At 41.5% G+C, this 18,716-nt stretch overlaps 1 protein-coding gene across 1 annotated transcript in view; it reads left to right on the forward strand.

The window, feature by feature from the left end:
• The window catches only part of LOC308586741 (serine/threonine-protein kinase TNNI3K), a 165,393-nt gene that overhangs the window by 68,378 nt on the left and 78,299 nt on the right, over positions 1 to 18,716 (forward strand). Inside the window, exon 18 of the mRNA XM_081193729.1 lies at positions 1,579 to 1,683. Within this exon, the coding sequence (XP_081049855.1) occupies positions 1,579 to 1,683 (105 nt within the window). The remainder of the gene's footprint in view (positions 1 to 1,578; positions 1,684 to 18,716) is intronic.

Genomic DNA, 18,716 nt, shown 5'->3' on the forward strand with positions numbered 1-18,716 from the left:
TCAGTTGTAGCAGTTGCTACAATAAACTAGATGATGATTAATCTGCCCTTCTCCCTAAGGCCCCAGAGTGAATTAGAACACAATGTTAAAAACAATTTTAGGTTTACAATCACAGAAATGCATTGGGCCCTAAAAATATATAGGCAGTGACCATATTGTGCGCGTCCAGCTGACGTGCAACTGCCATAGCTGTCAACGTTTTCCTTTTTTAAAGGGAAATTCCCTTATTCCGAATAGGATTCTTCACAAGAAAAGGGAAAAGTTGACAGCTATGGCAAATGCTGGCACGTACGGTGCTTTTGGCCCTGGAAGGGGGCATGGGCGGAATGAGCTTTCGCATGACCACTGACACACACAGTGACCCAGAATGCAACCCTCCATGTAAACAGGGAGTTGCCTGTACAACTCAGCTGTCAAATGCCAGGTTCAAGAGGCTCCTTAAGAGAATGTACAGTGAGAGAACCTAAGCTGACGCATTTTGCCCTCTCAAAACCAAAACAAAAAAACAAAAACACCAACCTTTTCATGTAGACTATGGCATGCATGAGTCTATTGATTATGCAGACACCTTTGATTTTTTTCTCTTCTGTTATACTTATGGTTTGGATTATAAGGGAGGCTGGTGCAGAGGAAGAGGATTTGGCAATTCAGGGGGGAATTCAACATAGCACTAAGAAGCACTAACAGCACCAAGAAGAGCACAAGCATTTCTGCTCTCTCCTTCCCCTGTGTGCTGATCTGGGAGTTCTTCTGACACCCTCTCCCCCCCATGCCAGTTTGGGGGGGGGGTGTGGAGGAAGAGATGGGATCAAAGCCTCATTGTACTAGTGGCAGGATTCTGCTGGCAGAGCTCATTAAATCTTGCCTCTGGTGCATAGGGGATGGGCATGCTTCACAGTATTGCCCCTCTCAGTTTTATTAGCAGCAAATCTGCCAATTCCACAAAGATTAGTAAGGCATATGTTCCTCCAATGCCTGTTTTCCCTGGCTTTAGTGTATCGGCAAGATCTTTAGCCAAAGTGGCTGCTTGGTTTTCCTCAATCATATGGTTGTGTGCTTAGTTTCTTTTTGCTGCTGTACTGGGTTTTCGATAGTTTGGTTTATATGTTGGGTCTTAATTGTAGTTGTCTCCTTGGTGATTTTTTAAAATTGTTTTTCAGTGTTATATTGTGCAAACTGCTCTGGGATTTATTTTTATTGTTTATGAACTACAGTACATAAATAAACAAACAGAGACATAATCCTATCAATGAGGGCATAGGGAGTTACCCCAGTGCATACTGTATATAAGGGCGTAGGCCAAGGTCAGCTCCACTCCCTCTTTCTCTAAGTGAAAGACCTTCTCTTCAGAAGTAGAGGAAGTGGGAAACAGCAGGCCAATTAATGACTAATCAAGTTTTAATTCAGCAATTTCCAAATTACATCTTGAGAGAAGTTCTTAATTTAAACTACTTTGAGAGAACTTGATTTCAACAATCAGGATTATGTAAATAATCAGAAAGTTTGGAAAATTCTTCTCACCTCTCTCTAATTTGACTAATGCTACGATATTATTATTTTTTTACCCTTGCCTCGCAGGAATCTTGACTTGCAGTCAAAATTAATCATCGCAGTAGATGTTGCCAAAGGTATGGAGTACCTTCACAATCTCACCCAGCCAATTATACATCGTGACTTGAACAGGTACAGTTCTTTCTTTCTTTTGCCTCTTGATATATTGCTCTTCATATTGTTCCAAAATAAATGCAGGAAGGCACCTGCTCTACAATTGCGAATGGCTGAAATGAGATCGCTGAACTGAAGATTGAAGTATTTTCAGAACTAAACCCATATTGCCTCTTCAGAGCATCTGTCTAGTCCATTTTCAAACAACTGGGTAGTGGATTAATCAGATTTGAAGCTGAAATGAAACTGCACATTCTGTAAATGTCCAGAAAAATAACAGTCACAATTTGCCATCCACAATGCAAAGCTTCACCTTAAGGGAAAATGAGGACCATGACACTGGCTTCAAGCAATGAGCACATTTCACTTCTGAGGATGCCTTCTTGAAGCAATAGTTCCAAAATGAGAGACTCTGCATCTGGCTGTTAGGAGTGTCAATTCTCACAGCCAGGACCTCTGAATAAGAAAGCTCATGGGGAAGTCCTGAGGCAGGAGAAGCACCTTCCTTCAGTGAAATTACCAGTGGGGCAGAAAGTAATTTAATAGTACATTACCCAATCTCTCAATGCATGTGACTAAAAAAGAAGAGAGAGAAAAGATGTACATGGGAATAGAGGCAGGCCAGAACAAGTTCAGCCTTGAATGCCAGTGTCAATGCTAACCTGTTAGAAGGTGAGAAGCAGAGAGGCTGGAAGTTTGGTTTCAAACCATGCAGGCAAAAATGGGTCAGCTGATGTCATTGTGATTGACAGGCAGGTTACCATGTGCCATCTGTGATTGACAGGAGGGCAGCCTGTCAAAATTGTCACATGGGGTGATGGGGAAGATAAGAACTTGAAGATAAGAACCAGACCCAGTTCTCTACCCTCACTGTAGAGCAAAGGAAAGTCCCAACTTTCTATAAATCATATACAGTGGTACCTCGGGTTACATATGCTTCAGGTTACATACGCTTCAGGTTACAGACTCCGCTAACCCAGAAATAGTACCTCGGGTTAAGAACTTTGCTTCAGGATGAGAACAGAAATAATGCTCAGGTGGCGTGGCAGCAGCAGGAGGCCCCATTAGCTAAAGTGATGCTTCAGGTTAAGAACAGTTTCAGGTTAAGAACGGACCTCCGGAACGAATTAAGTACTTAACCTGAGGTACCACTGTAATCATCTATAATCATCAGCTGTCCTTTAAAGCTTCCTAAAGCCTGCCCAAACTCCTTGTTGTTTTGCGGAGAGGTGTGGAGGGGGAGGCAGCCTGTTTGCTGCTAAGCAACTTTACAGATTCCTGTAGGTGTCAACCATCCTAAGCTATTGGAAGAGTCTGAGCTGGCTCTGACCCTTGTAATGGGGAGATATGGTAGCCCACTGACTGTAAGTACCTTACCTAGTCTTCACAGATCTTAAAGCCACTTACGGGTGTTTATTTTTTATTTTTTCCATGAGTTTCATTGTAATAATTAATACCTAATTTGAAAGACATCAACTGTCTGTCATGCTTGAGATAATTTTGGAAGTAATTAATTCATCCTGATTTATTAACTCAGTGGGAGTGCAGGTGATCATCATTAGAACAGCCCTCAACCTGCTTGGGTTATTTGATTTCATTACAGACATTTACTGAAATAAAACCAAAAGGTATTGTTTTCAAGGAAACTTTGGTTTTGTTTATTGTATTCTGAGGATATGATTTCTACAGGCTTCCTTAAAAACAAATCCAAACTTTTTTTTCCTTTAAGAAATACCACTGCTCTGAAATACTGTTCTTGCAGTAATTTCTTTAGAATCAGCTGAACAAATGGAATAAAAAGGGTAGCACGCTTTGCACAGTTAGTACGCATAAGAAAATATGCTTTTCTTGAAATGTAAGCCATTGAACATAGCAAGAATTACGGTACTTCTCGCTACGTAGCGAGAATACATAGCGAGAATACATGCATGTGCTGCACAAGTGCTGAATATATGCTGATGATAATGATATAAGTACTCCTTTGCTGACAAAATTAAAGTCAGGGTGGTATAGTGGTTAAAGTGTCAGACTGGGACCTGGGAGACCTGGGGAGTTCAAATCCCCACTTGACCATGAATCTCACAGGGTGACCTTGGGCCAGTCACTGCCTCTCAGCCTAATCTCACAGGATTATTGTGAGAATTAAATTAAGGGAGGGAGAGAAGAACCATGTTCATCACCTGGGGCTTCTTAGAGGAAAAGGTGAGGCTATAAATGCAACAAACAAACAAACAAACATTTTAAGGGACAGTGATTTTACAATTCAGCCGAATATTGTTTTTAGGCAGGTTCAGAATTTCTAGTTCCCAAACATGGTTCCTGCATTGGTTCCTACATTTGCAAGGGTTCTCTGATCTAATCGTATGAATGTCAAGATTTGCACATATAGATGCATAACATAAGCACACGGTGCTTTCAGGGCTGCTAACGTAAGCCTTCTGAAAACGTGAGCTTCAGCTTCAAACTTGACTAATGGCTGGTACAGCTGGAGCAGGATCAGTGTCAGGAGACCCAAATCTGCTTTCCCAACTACTGCCTTTTGTACTAATTACAGTTCATTAATCAAATGAGGTGGAAAGCCTGTCATTAAGCTTTTGAATAACCATTTCTGAACAATTCAGGACTAGGATTCCTGCACCTGACAAGCAGTGGAAGTAGGAATTGTGTTAAGTGTGTGTTTGCTTGTGTAAAATGCTGGGAGATGCTGTCCACATAAGACCGAACATAGCCGCATTTATATTTGATTGCTGTATTTGTACATTTTGTTAAGTGTAAAAACTGGAAGCTGTCAACTCTTGTGCAGAAAAACGGCAAACTGCAAAATGCACCACTAGCGTGATGTTCCCAACTCCATTTCTCTTGTCTAGAAGGAAATTATGAGTATACACGTGGCAAATCAAACTTCTACGTGTCCTGCTAATCAGTTCTCACCTCACACACTAATTTTAAAAGGTGGCATTGGAAAGAAGGAACATGTGTTACAAAAACAAGAATATCTGGTGCCTATCTTTCCACATACTTCTCTCCCCAAGAAGCACCCTCTCTGGTTTCCCAGAAGTCATGGAGGCCTGATGGTGTTCAACATTTCTGGCAATGGCATCCACCTGAAATGTGCAGGATCTGACTTCCAGCAAGTTCTGGCTGGAAAAAAGCCCTGCCTAAAACTGTTTAAAATATTTTTCTCCAACTAGATGCAAAATACATTCTAATTTCCCACTGCACTCATTTCCTGTCTTTAGGTATTTATATCCTGATTAGCGGGCTAATTCATACTTTACCTTTTGAGTCCAGATGCAAAAAAGTAGATTCATTATGAACTGGTGCCAACAGTTTTGAATGGCACATGAACATTTAAAATGACAGGCATCATGCAGTAAACATGGCACCAGAAACACAGTCCTTCTGAGACCCCCCCCATTTTGTGTTTAAACCTACTTCTTTAAGCATCCGAGTTACATTCACAACCCACAGCACCATCCATGTATTATTATATTTAGTACCCATGCTCAAAAATCAGTGTGTGAATGTCTTTCTTTCAGTATTTGGGGTGTGGGAATCAGGGATCTTTTACATAATTTACTATCAGCCAAAAAAATTTCACTTCTGCATATTTTGCCTATAGAAGCAGTTTGCCTGACCTATGCCTCCTTTCTCCAACACTTGTTCTTCACTCTCCAATCCTGTAGCCTCTCTGACTTTCACCTCCTGGCTTTTAAAGGCTCCCCCAGACCATTCTTCTAAGTCAGTTTATAGCCTCCCCCTTTCCAAGTGCCCACTCATCAGTATTCAGCCCCCCCTCCTCAGTGTCCAGCCAGTCCCTGACAGTACTCTATATACTTACACCCAAGGTAAGAACCAATTCCAATGTAATTTGTCATTCTGCTGTTAAAACATGAAAGCTAATGAACCCTGCTCATCACTACAGTGGTACTTCGGGTTACATACGCTTCAGGTTACATACGCTTTAGGTTGCATATGCTTCAGGTTACAGACTCCGCTAACCCAGAAATAATACCTCTTTGCTTGAACTTTGAACTTTGCTTCAGGATGAGAACAGAAATCGTGCTCCGGCGGCACGCCGGCAGCAGGAGGCCCCATTAGCTAAAGTGGTGCTTCAGGTTAAGAACAGTTTCAGGTTAAGAACGGACCTCCGGGACGAATTAAGTTCTTAACCCGAGGTACCGCTGTATCAACTATTGAGAAAACTGTATGCTAGTCAAAAGAATTTGGGATAATTAAAACACCTTAACTAAAAGACAGACATTGCAGCATATCACTCTTATTTTAACTCATAAACACTGAGAGTGTCAGGACCTAGCCTTCTCAGCGACTAAGCCTCATTTATAGGTCTAACAATCAGTGAAAGTTTGTAAGGGCTGGCTTGGTGATATAGATAAAAGAGTCAATGGAAGCTCTGTGGTAATGGGGATGGGTGTCCGCAATTCGTCTTTGTGATATATATATATATATATATATATATATATATATATATATATATATATATAATCCCCTCATGAAACCTTAAAATAGCAGTTGCCTTTCATTAAATCTATAGCATAGTAAGGTTAGAAGAATCTTTCCCTGACCCCATTTCTTTGGAGAAGAAAAACACATTTAATAGGCATTGCCTGTCTGTTGCCCTGAAAGGCAGAGTATCTGGCAGGCCTGAAGAACTACTGGATTTTCCAAAGGACAAGATTGATTACATGCGTCTCCTAATTCTTTTTTCTTTTTCTATTTCCCCCCCTTCTTTCTACTGTTTTCATAGAAATAATGGAAAAGGGTATTCTTGGCCACAGTCTTGAGATGGAGATGGCCTTAAGAGCAGGCAATTTAGTACTGAATCTGATGAACTCTTTATTAACCTTGTCTGGATTCTGCTGATTCCCCCCCCCCCTCTTGTATTTCCTGAATGTGAGGCTTAAAGGGCTACATTTCTCCCACACTTACCCACCCAGGCTTTAAGTGTCATTGAAACAACAATGGTCCAGGAGAGTTTTCTTATTTCTTCTGCTTCTATTGGCTATGGTAGATTCTTTTGTCCCTTGATATCTGTGTACGTAAATATAGACAGATATATTGACAGATCGATAGACAGACAGACAGACACATATAGACAAATCATGCAGTGCAGGTGAAATATCTTGGACTGACAGGAATGTCTTTAAAGAGCAAACTCTTCTGTTTCTTTGGGGAAATTGACAAGGCAGGTTTCCAAGCGTTCTCTCGTCAAAGTAGGTTCAGGAAGGCTGACCATGTTTAGGAGTTAAGAAGGAAGTTCTGTTTCTGGGCCTAATGGAGCCTTGGCCTCTGCAAAATCCAGCAAAGTATTGCTTGGGGCATCCAATTATAATACCTTTGCTCACTGTGTATCTGACAAGAAAGAGTGCTTTGAGATAAAGGTAAAGGTAAAGGGACCCCTGACCATTAGGTCCTGTCGTGACCGACTCTGGGGTTGCGGCGCTCATCTCGCTTTATTGGCCGAGGGAGCCAGCGTACAGCTTCCGGGTCATGTGGCCAGCATGACTAAGCCGCTTCTGGTGAACCAGAGCAGCGTACGGAAACGCTGTTTATCTTCCTGCCGGAGCGGTACCTATTTATCTACTTGCACTTTGACGTGCTTCTGAACTGCTAGGTTGGCAGGAGCAGGGACCGAGCAACGGGAGCTCAACCCGTCACGGGGATTTGAACCGCCGACCTTCTGATCAGCAAGTCCTAGGCTCTGTGGTTTAAAACACAGCACCACCCGCTTTGAGATACACCATACCATATGATTCTAGAACCAAAGAAGGAAACAATCATTGAGTTTACCCTGCTGTTATTCCCAAAGGAGAAATCTATACCAAGCAAAGGCTATGTAAGACATGCTTTAAAAAAAACCTCTCACAATGAATAAGCTGCCTTCCTCTCCTCTGCCCCTTTCTTTCTGGAGCAGGAACCTGCCAGAAAGTTACCACATGGGGACACCAGCTAAAAGCTCTAATGATCTGAAGATATGGCTTCACAGACCTTACACTGCTGATCCTGGATTATTTTTAGTCTTTAATATTCTGGAGGATCTATGGGTACCTCTATTTGATTAACATTTCCACTTGACAACTGGGTGCAGGTATCTCAAAATAATTCTGCTTGTCATACTCAAACCATTTAAACATTTTGATGAAAAATAGATGGGAGAGCTGAAATCAGATTCACTGGGAATGGAAAGAATCATGGCAACATCTCATGTGTCCATTAAACTTTTACAATTTAATTTATCATTCTCTGGGTTTGCTTTTATGTGAAGTTGAAAATCTTGAAGGCACTGATTTGTGGAAGTCCTGGTTCGGAGAGTTTAAATTTTATCTGTCTGCAAAAATGAAATATATAAAAAAATGGTGTTCCCCACTTGACTGTTCTTTCTTGTAGCCTCAGTTGTAATATGTGTAATGTTATGCTGTTTTGTAGAGACCATCAATATTCCTTTCACTTTCCCTTCATCATGTATCCTGTTGCCAACTCGTTCATTTCTTTCTTTTCAAATACTTTTTCTCCCCTCTAAATCTACTTGGCTCAGACAACATTCTTGATAAATTCCATATGAGAATTGATGTGTCTACATTCATACTCTTTTATGTTATAATTTGCTGCGCCTTTCACACTCCATATGCTTGGAACACACTATATAGTAAGGTGATGAATAAACCTCTTCAAGTACCTTGATCGCCACAGTGTCATGATGTGGCTGAAAAGTGTAGCATCACTTTCACAGTCTCTCGCTGCAATCCCAGCTTTGCTTCCCAGAATCCTCTTAGCTTTAAGAAAATATTTCTGAAATATTTGGCATTTAAAAATGTTTTAAACATATTTGAAACACAGAATATCAACAAGTGAAGCTTTCCCCTTAATTATATTTCCCTACCAGAAAAAAACTTAAACTGTTTAATTTGTGCCAGCCCCACAAGGTGTGATTTGCTTTGCTGCAAGCTGCTCCTGTTGAGAGAGCAAATTACTTCAGCAAGGAAGATGCAGGAAATACCTTGCTTTCCTTTTTTTCTGATTGTTTATAATCCATGAATAAGTGACTAATCATTCATAGCAACAGTAGCACTTCTGTACCTGCCCAATAAGCCTTAGAATATTGTGTCTGTGTTTTGTTTTCTAACTTTCTTCATAGATGTCTGATTGACTTACTTTTTAAAGAAAAAGAGAGAGGGAGCTACAGTAAGAGTCTGGACTTTCTGTTGTGGGGTGGAAAGAGGGAATGAATATGAAGACAAGCTAGAAATCATTCAAAGTTTTATCTCTGTATGAAGTTCATTCACTCAGCAATCATGGAATCTGATTTCAGGTGTAGTTCACAGATTTTTGCACTACTTAATGAACTTTGTTCAATTGAACTAGTTCATCCTAAGCCCTGGAGCACTATATATATATATTATCCTGGATTTATTATCACCACTGCAGGAATTGATTTCAAAAGTACTTTCCAGGATTACTTATCATGGGTAAATTTATTTCTAAACATTTGTGCACTTCATTTAAATGAAAGTTGTTAAAACAGTAGCAAAAGATTGGATTTATACCAGTTTTTTATATAGGTCATTTTAAAACCAGAGAAGCAAGTCTACCTATTAACTGCAAGAATACTCCCGAATACATCTCTGGGTATATTAGTCTACGTCTGTAAAGCCAGGTCTATATCTTATGAGCCAATACTGGGTTATCATTGAAAAAAATAGCCCTATGGCTCCTCCTTTAGCAATACAAAACACGTGATAGGATGTCCTCAGACTGTTTTCCTGCTGCTCATAAACAGAACCTAGTGCAAGGGACAGGGAAACCTGCAGCCTAACATCATATCACTCATTTTGCATTTCCAAATTTTATTGGACGATAGAGAAATAAGTGACTCAGGGCTGCTGATTTTGATAATGGCCACATAGCAGCTACAATATACTGTTCTGGCTGCTTGCTTTCTCTTTCTGAGTTCCTTCATTGATCCAGTTGGTAGATGAACCACAACAAAGCTTAGAGAAAGGAAATGGAAGTATGTAGCATTGTCTGGCTGTAAGAAATTCCCCAGTTCCCCCACAGGAACTACAAAGCCAAAACCCAGAGCAAGGAAAAGAATAACATATTTTTGCAATGTGGTGGTATTGCAGAGTCTAGACCTTCACTTTTATTCCCTGAAATCTGCAGTCATTAAAAAAAAATTTGATTCTTGCAGTGACAATAACAGATTTAGAGAAACAATTATACTTATTCTAACTTGCTTAAACCACAGGAGTGTGATTGCGTGACTACCTGCCTTGAAACAACAGTTGGTGAACCAAGCTTTATAGAGTGCTGGGAGATTTGTGATGAAATCTGAGAAATACTTCAGTGAGGTATGGTGCTCCTTATGCATCGAGTAATATACAATAAAGGGATGACACATGAGGATTGGTGGGAGAAACAGGAGTGCAAAATCCCCAGTCAAGAAAGCTGACAGGTTCCTTACAACAGTAAGCAGTGGGGCTTACGGCAGCAGTGATTCTGTCATTGGGGTCAAGAAGTTCATTCCAAATCCCACTTCCAGTCACTCATTCCTTTCTCCAGAAGTACTCAGTGTTTATGCTGAAATTTATCCAACCTCTTCTTTCCCTTCAAAGTCTTTATTTTTGAAGAAAGTTGTATATTGCTCCACTCAACCATGGTTCCATTTGTGTTATCCAAACATTAAGGAAAGCATTATTCACAGTGCGGGCATTTCTCAAATCCCCCCCCCCTTATTTTCTCTGTCTTATAGTAGTTTAAAATGGGCCTGCCTCTAACTCTGAATAGATGACAAATAATGGTTCACAAGAACACTCACAGTGCAACTGCATTTCACAGATGCTCACATTGACACACTACCCTGGGCAAGTTAAAATACGTCACTGTTTGACTTTCATTCCATCCCTCCAAACTCAGCTTTAAATCACTGCCAATAACAGAGATCTTTCAGGGCAAACTGGACCTTGGGATTATATTTTCATAGGCAGTAAATAGCATTTAGACTCCTATCTTTCATAAATGGCCAATGAAACAAGGCGCCCAAGATTCAGCTAAAAATGCATTTATTTCCCAGACGTGGATGGTGCTGTGGGTTAAACCACAGAGCCTAGGACTTGCCTATCAGAAGGTTGGCGGTTCAAATCCCCGCGATGGGGTGAGCTCCCATTGCTCGGTCCCTGCTCCTGCCAACCTAGCAGTTCGAAAGCACATCAAAGTGCAAGTAGATAAATAGGTACCACTCCAGCGGGAAGGTAAATGGTGTTTCCGTGCGCTGCTCTGGTTCGCCAGAAGCAGCTTAGTCAATCTGGCCACATGACCTGGAAGCTGTACGCCGGCTCCCTCGGCCAATAAAGCCAGATGAGCACCGCAACTCCAGAGTCAGCCACGACTGGACCTAATGGTCAGGTGTCCCTATACCTTTACCTTATGTGCTAATGCAGACCCTCCAACTGTCTCTATTTTCCAGGGACAGTCACAGATTTACAGAAGCAATCCCGGTTTCTGATTTGAACCCAGAATGTCCCACTTCTCATTAGAACATCCCTATTTTCATTGGAGAAATGTTGGGGGGTATGAATTATCTGACCCCTGAGCCATCTGAAGGCAATCCTATATAGGGAAGGGGTTTTTTAAAAATGTTTAATGTTTTATTATGTTTTTATACATGTTGGAAGCTGCCCAGTGTGGCTGGGTCAATCCAGTAAGATGTGTGGGGTATAAATGGTAAAATTATCATTATGGAATGGGACGTCTGTATTTTCATTGGAGCAATGTTGGAGGGTATGCTAATGAAGCACATGCAAATAAATTAGTTAGGAAGGGAGGCTGAATAAGAGGGACTGAGTGCTATACCAGAGTGGCAACCATGTTGGTCAATAAGCCTAATCTGCATGTTAATCGAGTGATGTAATGGTTGTGCTGAACCTGTGCCTGGTATTGGTGACAGTATGAGGATCAATAAGCTGAAACTCAATTGAGATAAGATGGAAGTACTGTTCATAAGTGCTGTCTAGGGAGGTGGAGCTTAACAAGGTCTGAATGTGGTGCTTTTGGATCCAGCTTTGTCCCTGGAGGCCTGGATGGCATCATAGGCTTGAGGAGCCTTCTTCCAGCTGTGGCTGATACATCAACTGCAGCCCTTTCTGGATAGAGAGCACCTGATCACAGTTATTCATGCACTGGTAACCTTTCGACCTGACTACTGCAATGTGTTACATCTGTAGCTGCCCTTGAATATTGTCTTGAAGCTCCAGCTAGTGTACAGTGGTACCTCTGGATACGAACCGCCCCCTTTGTGAATGCTTCAGGCTACACACACGGCAAACCAGGAAGTAAAGGAAAGGTTTCTGCTGCCCATGCCTGTGCAGAACAGTGCGCCTCTGGATATGAATGTTTTGGGGTAAAAACGGACCCCCAGAATGAATTAAGTTCATATCCAGAGGTACCACAGGTACCACTGTAAAAACAACTGGGTAAAAGACTTTTGACTGCTTATGTCCCTGAGGTAGAGCACCTGTTACTTACTCTGCCAGGTGAAGTCTTCCCATGGGGCAATATTCAATGAAATATTTGCATTAGCGTAAGAGTTTGCTCCAGTTCAATGAGATTCCACCCACATCCTGCATGTGTTCCCTCCACTGTCCCCAAATCTCTGCTGGAGAGTTGGAACCCAGAAATGATTTAGGGGCACACAGAGGGAGAAGAGGGGGATAATATTCTATTTGGCACAGAGAAATTCCGGTGCTGAAACAACTTAGCATCAAGCTGAATACAACCCATTAGCCATTAACAACATGTTGGCCTTATTGCTGCCGGTTTTCTTCACTGAACTCTTAAATTGTTATTGTTTTTACTCTTCAGCGCATGTGCAGCAATGTGATGGGTTGCTTGGGAGAATGAGGTCTGTGCATGCCTCTATTTATCACTCAAGCCCTTCCAAACTGTGCCTTGTAAGCTAATTGTATTCCAAGCTTTATATTGTAATATTCTATATTGATTTTCCACTTGAGCAATAGAAAGTCCCTGGAGAGCTTTTTAAGTTTAGTTTCCTTTAGAGGGGATAGTAAGCACCCCTGGCTGTAGAATGTTCTCCCCAGAGACTCATCTGATACCTGTTTTGTCAACCCCAGACAACTCCTTTTTTATTTTCCCAGGTCCAAATTAGTTTTGATGCTGCTTTGAGATGTGTTATCATTGAACTGTTATACTGATAGATACATATTTTGAACACAGGAGAAGCAAGTACGTACATAGACAGATGCTGCCAGTTCCTTGCGGCTGATATATCAAAATAATACATAAATTTATAGAACTTTGCTGAATTATCATGTGTGTGTAGCTGTGTTTAAACTGTGCATAAGAAATTCATGCACTGAATTCTAAAATAATTGTGTGGGGTGAGGGGTGGGGAACGATAGCAACACAGACAATCTCATTCAAATGAAAGTTGCATTTTGTATATTACTTGGATAAGATGCCCTCTCCTCAAGTAAGCAGAAATAGTTGGTGTTTTAAATTTGAAAGCATCTGTGAGGTGCATGCTGATCACACATAGGAGTGTTCTTGTGTCCAAGTTCTGACTGCTGCATCAAAAAGATGCTGCTGTGGAACACCGAAAATATGATTGTTGTCAACAGCTTGGTGCTAAAAACTGCTGCGCCCTGATGTTGACTTCCCTGAAAGCTACAAGCAAATTCACCACTTCCTAAGCTGACATTCTTAATGGGAAAGGAAAGGCGGGCTCTTGAGATGTCTAACATATCCCGTGAGACTGCAAATCTTGCTTGTGGCTGGTGCAGTTCAGCCTTTCCTTGCAATTATAATCCTCTTTGACTTATTAAGCACCAGCAGAGAGCTCATAGCTCATCCTCTGTCAGATGCACATGGGAAGTCTAGGATGGTAATTCAGCAGAAAGCTCAAAAGGGTTTCCAAGGTAGTTACAGAGGCTGGGATCCAAACAGCAGAAAGTGCTTCTACTTCCAGAAGGGAAGAGCTTGCCGAATTTGATTTTTAACTGCAACTCTCTGAGGCACGTGGAATTCCCATTTTGCAAGGGGGTCTCCTTGTTCAGAAGTTAATGGAGTTAGGAAGCACAAGAGCTTTCAGAAAGAACAGGAAACATCTTGGTGCATGCACAGAACACGATGTGTAACCCTTTGGATCCTGCATAGGGGCCAGCAACATGAGAAAGATGATTTCCCTAATCTGGGTGCAGATAACTGGTGGTCTGTAATGTTTATGGTTCTGCTGTCCAGTGCCAGAAAGAACAAAGCAATGTTTTTCAAAGAGAGCTCGCTTATCATCTGGTTATGAACAGTGAAGTTGCTGAAGTCCGTAACTACCTGATTCACTATGTGGATTTGTCCATTTTGTAAAGTTTGGTTTTGTTACAAACAGGAATAGGTGAATCCATCCATTTCAGTTTCTTGGTTTTCCCCCTGTTCATTTCTTCACATTTCTACATCAATTTGTGATGGGGATTTAAATGTATCCATGAATATTCAGCAGCATTTCAGTGTGAATTTCTCCTATTATAAACATTTTTGCAAAGAATTTTTCCCTAATGCATTTTTGTATCTTATTTTTAGCAATATATGTATTTTTGTGCATACTTATTCTAGTATATGCATTCCTGTACACAATACTTGGCTGAAAAACTACATCTAAAATTAGGAGAACTATGATATTAAAATTTCCATTACAAAATTTCAGATTTCATTGAATATAACCTTACACTCAATCATTGACTTCCCTTCCCCCCTTCTATGGTTCCATTTATTTATCCATTAAGACTGCATATTCTACTTTCCCCATATATTCATATTTATCCTTTCCCCCTATATCTTCAATGCTTTAAACTGCTGAATTAACATGAACCCTGCGAACGTTTTAGCCTGTTTAACATAGTTCTTCAGATATTCTGCAAACATATTCCACTATGAATCCAGACCTTCCAAGTGCCCCCATTTTCCAGGGATGTCACTGGTTTAGAGAAGCCATCCTGGTTTCTGATTTGATCCCAGAATGTCCCACTTTTCCTTTGGATGTCGCTATTATCAGTGGACAAACGTTACAGGATATGGAGTTATCTGACCCCGAGGCGTCAAGGCAATTCTGTATAGGGAAGTTTTTAAAATGTTTATGTTTTCACATATGTTGGAATCTGCCCAGAGTGGCTAGGGCAACCCAGCAAGATGTGTGGGGTATTCATAGTAAAATTATCATTTTGGAATGGGATGCCCCTATTTTCATCGGAGAAATGAATGTGAATGTTGTTGGTCGGAAAGTGAGGATTTGGTAGGTTTACCTTTAAATGTGAACTGAGTCACATTTATCCCCTAACCCTCATTACAAATCAGGTGCTATCTGCTCATTAAGAACATATTAAAATAACAGGAAAAGGCATCCAACTAAACTTACTCTAAACTGCTTCCCTATCCAAGGCAATAATTAGCTGTAAAGTTGTTTCCAGGCCTAGGCTTCTGGAGTCCTGGTCCAATGCAACCCAGAGGCAGAGCTTCATGCTCCAGTATTCGGGGGGGAGGCGGAGAGCAGGCGGGGGGTGGGTCTGGTGCGGGGCTCACCGCCCGAAGGGGCGCAGCATGTATCCTGGGGCCCACTGGGATCACGCTGCCAGGGTGGTGTGCCCCCCCCCATTCCTCTTCCTCCGCCAGTGCTGCAACCCTTTCCATCCAGGTTTTTTTCCTTGTGATTTCAGCTCATCCTACTTTTTCCAGTGCCACTCTAACTCACTAGCCAATTCTATTTACCCACTTTACTTTACTTTACTCCTTCGGGTAGTGATAAAGTGGGATATCAAATCCAAACTCTTCCTCCTCCTCCTCCTCCTCCTCCTCCTCCTCCTCCTCTTCTTCTTCTTCTTCTCCTCCTCCTCCCTCCCTCCCTCCCTCCCTCCCTCCCTCTTGGCAATTGAGATGGGGGCAGCAGAGCTCAGTTTAAGTTTCTCTTTTCCATAATTTCTTTAGTACACACACACACACACACACACACACACACACACACACCCTCTTAGTCTTTAGGTCTCATTTCCTCCTTAGGTGTCACATTCCAGGGCTAAATTTCAAGCCTCCTATGAAGTACAAAAAACAAACAAACACAAAACCCAACTATTTCACAACAAAAAACGTTGCATAAATTGAATGGGACAATTTTGTGTCTTCACACCCGGCAAGCAAAACACAGCTTTCCATTCATATGTTCCAGCTCACCAGGGGCTTGATAAATCTCAAATTTCTGCTTCCTGTTTGAGTCTTTAAAAAACGCGGATGTCAAGCACCTTGCAGGCAACAACACAGGGCTGATTCGTGGTATTCATTTTGATGGATCTCAAGCTATGAAGGCTTATTGCAGTTCCCAACAAGAAATGGCAGACAACTCAGAAGCTGGTGGCTGGTTTCAGTGGGTCTTCTTTAATTTCATGGTGCAGGTTTTGAAATGTTATCTTCCAGTTAAATTTTCAACCCTCCTATGGAGTGCAGCCTCTTAACAAAAAAAGTTTAGTGTGGCTGCCCCTGTACTGTGGAATAGCGTTCCTGTCAAGATATGACAGGCCCCCACTATCTGCACTTTCTAGAAACAATTGAAGACACTCTTGTTGTGACAGGCTTTCCCAGCTGGATAAATGTGTCTCTTCTACTATGAATGTCTCCTTTCTTGGGGTTTTAGACTTGTTTTAAATGTCTCTTCTGCTACTGTGTTTTTTACTGTCATTAATAATCTTACGTGTAATAATCTTCCTTTGAGGAAACCAGGAATGCAGAAAGGTTGCATGTAGGTAGTTGAACGACCTTGCAAAAGCCAGAAGTGGACATAATACTGGAATTAAGAAAATAATAATAATGGGGGGGAGGGGAGAGAGAGAGAAGTAAGAACATGAACATGCCCCTCAGTAGATAGATACTGGGGAGGGAGGTGGGATCTTCGTGGTAACCTTGATGAATGAAGAAAAAGGGGTGTCACTGAAGTGCAACTATATTTCAGAATTCCTTTTCACATGCTTTGAAATTCCTGCCACCTTTCTCTCCCTGTTAAGACTCAGGCAGTGATAGGGTCGCCTGGAACCACATGCATTCTATCAAGGGGGTGGGGGGATGTGTCATTTAATGTATTTTTAATCTTTGTGGGAAGCCGCCCAGAGTGGCTGGGGAAACCCAGCCAGATGGGCGGGGTACAAATAATAAATTATTATTATTATTATTATTATTATTATTATTATTATTATTATTATTGACATAATTGCATGTGGCTGTCCACATGGCGACCAAATTAACAATAATATGGGAAGTTCTATATTTTTTATACACACACACATCACTTTAAGTGGCTAAAATAGCCATACTAAGGCTTGCTTTAGGCAGATGGCAGAAATAATTGGCTCCCCTATGCAGACAGTCATTTAGCTCACCTGCTTGAATACCGCCATCGGAAAAGCAGTGCGAAGAAACGTTCAAGGGATCAAAGACAGCTACATAGAAATGGTTTTAAACAGTTTTGAAAGCTGGATTCTTTAAACACAAAAGACTATTCTGCCCACACTTTGTGTAGCTATGTGGGAAAGTCAATATTACATGGAAAGTAATTCAAGCATTGATGAAGTCAATAGGAACTTTGCTCACATAAGGCATTTGTATAGTGTAACAAGCTATTAAATCCAAGCTATTTGAGGAATGTAACTATTTGTCATCTTGCCCATCAGCCACGAAGATCTGCTGCATTATTAAGTGTAAGGTATATTCTAAAGGCAGCCAAGCTGTAAATACAATGGGGGGGGGATGTTGTTTGTTTTCCTTTATTTAAAGGGAGCCACTCATTAACCCTTCACAAATGGACAGTTGCTTGTCCTCTGTGGAATCAAACAAGGTGAGATGCCATTCATGCTGTGAATATTTCCATTAAAAAATGGCATCTGATGCAGATTGAGCCCCCAGTGTTAGAACTGCCCTCCATGAGGCAAAATGAGGCACATGACTGTCCAGGGACCTTGGGTGCATGCCTTGCTGTGCTCGACTTCCTCTTCCTTTATTGTTAATGTTTCAAGGGAGCAAATGCAGTAGCAGGGCTCCTCCCACTCTGCATTCCTTTCTCCCTGTCTTGTTCTCCAGGAGGGATGGGGGATCCTTCCACAGAGCTGGCACTCTGGGATAGCTTTTCCAGGACAGCTAGACAATCTCTTTGGGCATTATTTAAATGCATTATTTAAATGCTTATAAGGGTGGCGCTGTGGGTAAAACCTCAGCGCCTAGGGCTTGCTGATCGCATGGTCGGCGGTTTGAATCCCCGCGGCGGGGTGAGCTCCCGTCTTTCGGTCCCATCTCCTGCCCACCTAGCAGTTTGAAAGCACCCCTAAGTGCAAGTAGATAAATAGGTACCGCTTTCTAGCGGGAAGGTAAACGGCGTTTCCATGTGCGGCACTGGTGCTGGCTCGCCAGTGCAGCTTCGTCATGCTGGCCATGTGACCCGGAAGTGTCTGCGGACAGCGCTGGCCCCCAGCCCCTTAAGTGAGATGGGTGCACAACCCTAGAGTCGGACATGACTGGCCCGTACGGGCAGGGGTACCTTTACCTTTACCTAAATGCTTACAGAAGTGGGGCAACAGTTCTTTTCCCCCGCCCCCAGGATTTCTGAAAGGAATAATGAAAAAGCTATGTTTTCTTCCAATCCATGATTAGAATGTTTGCTTTATCCAGAAATTATTTAAAGCTTTTCTTTCTTTTCTTCTTTTTTGGAAATAAAATTCTATTGCTTTTTCACAATTAATTTCCACAATTAACTACAAAAAACAAATCCCCTGTGTCTCCATTCACAAAAACACTTCAAAACCTTATCTTTGAGGTTCTTTAGACTCATGACTTCCCTCCATTTCCTCTTCTGGTTCCTTGTATTAATAAAATTCTTCTGCATTTCTGTACACATACTTCATCAATTCTTCTTCTTCTGATTTTAACAAAATTCTTCTGCATTTCCATACGCATACTTCATCAATTCTTCTTCTGCAGATTTTAACAAGATTCTT

The sequence above is a fragment of the Podarcis bocagei genome (genome assembly GCF_964188305.1).
Source record: "Podarcis bocagei genome assembly, chromosome: 5".
Classification (NCBI taxonomy): domain Eukaryota; kingdom Metazoa; phylum Chordata; class Lepidosauria; order Squamata; family Lacertidae; genus Podarcis; species Podarcis bocagei.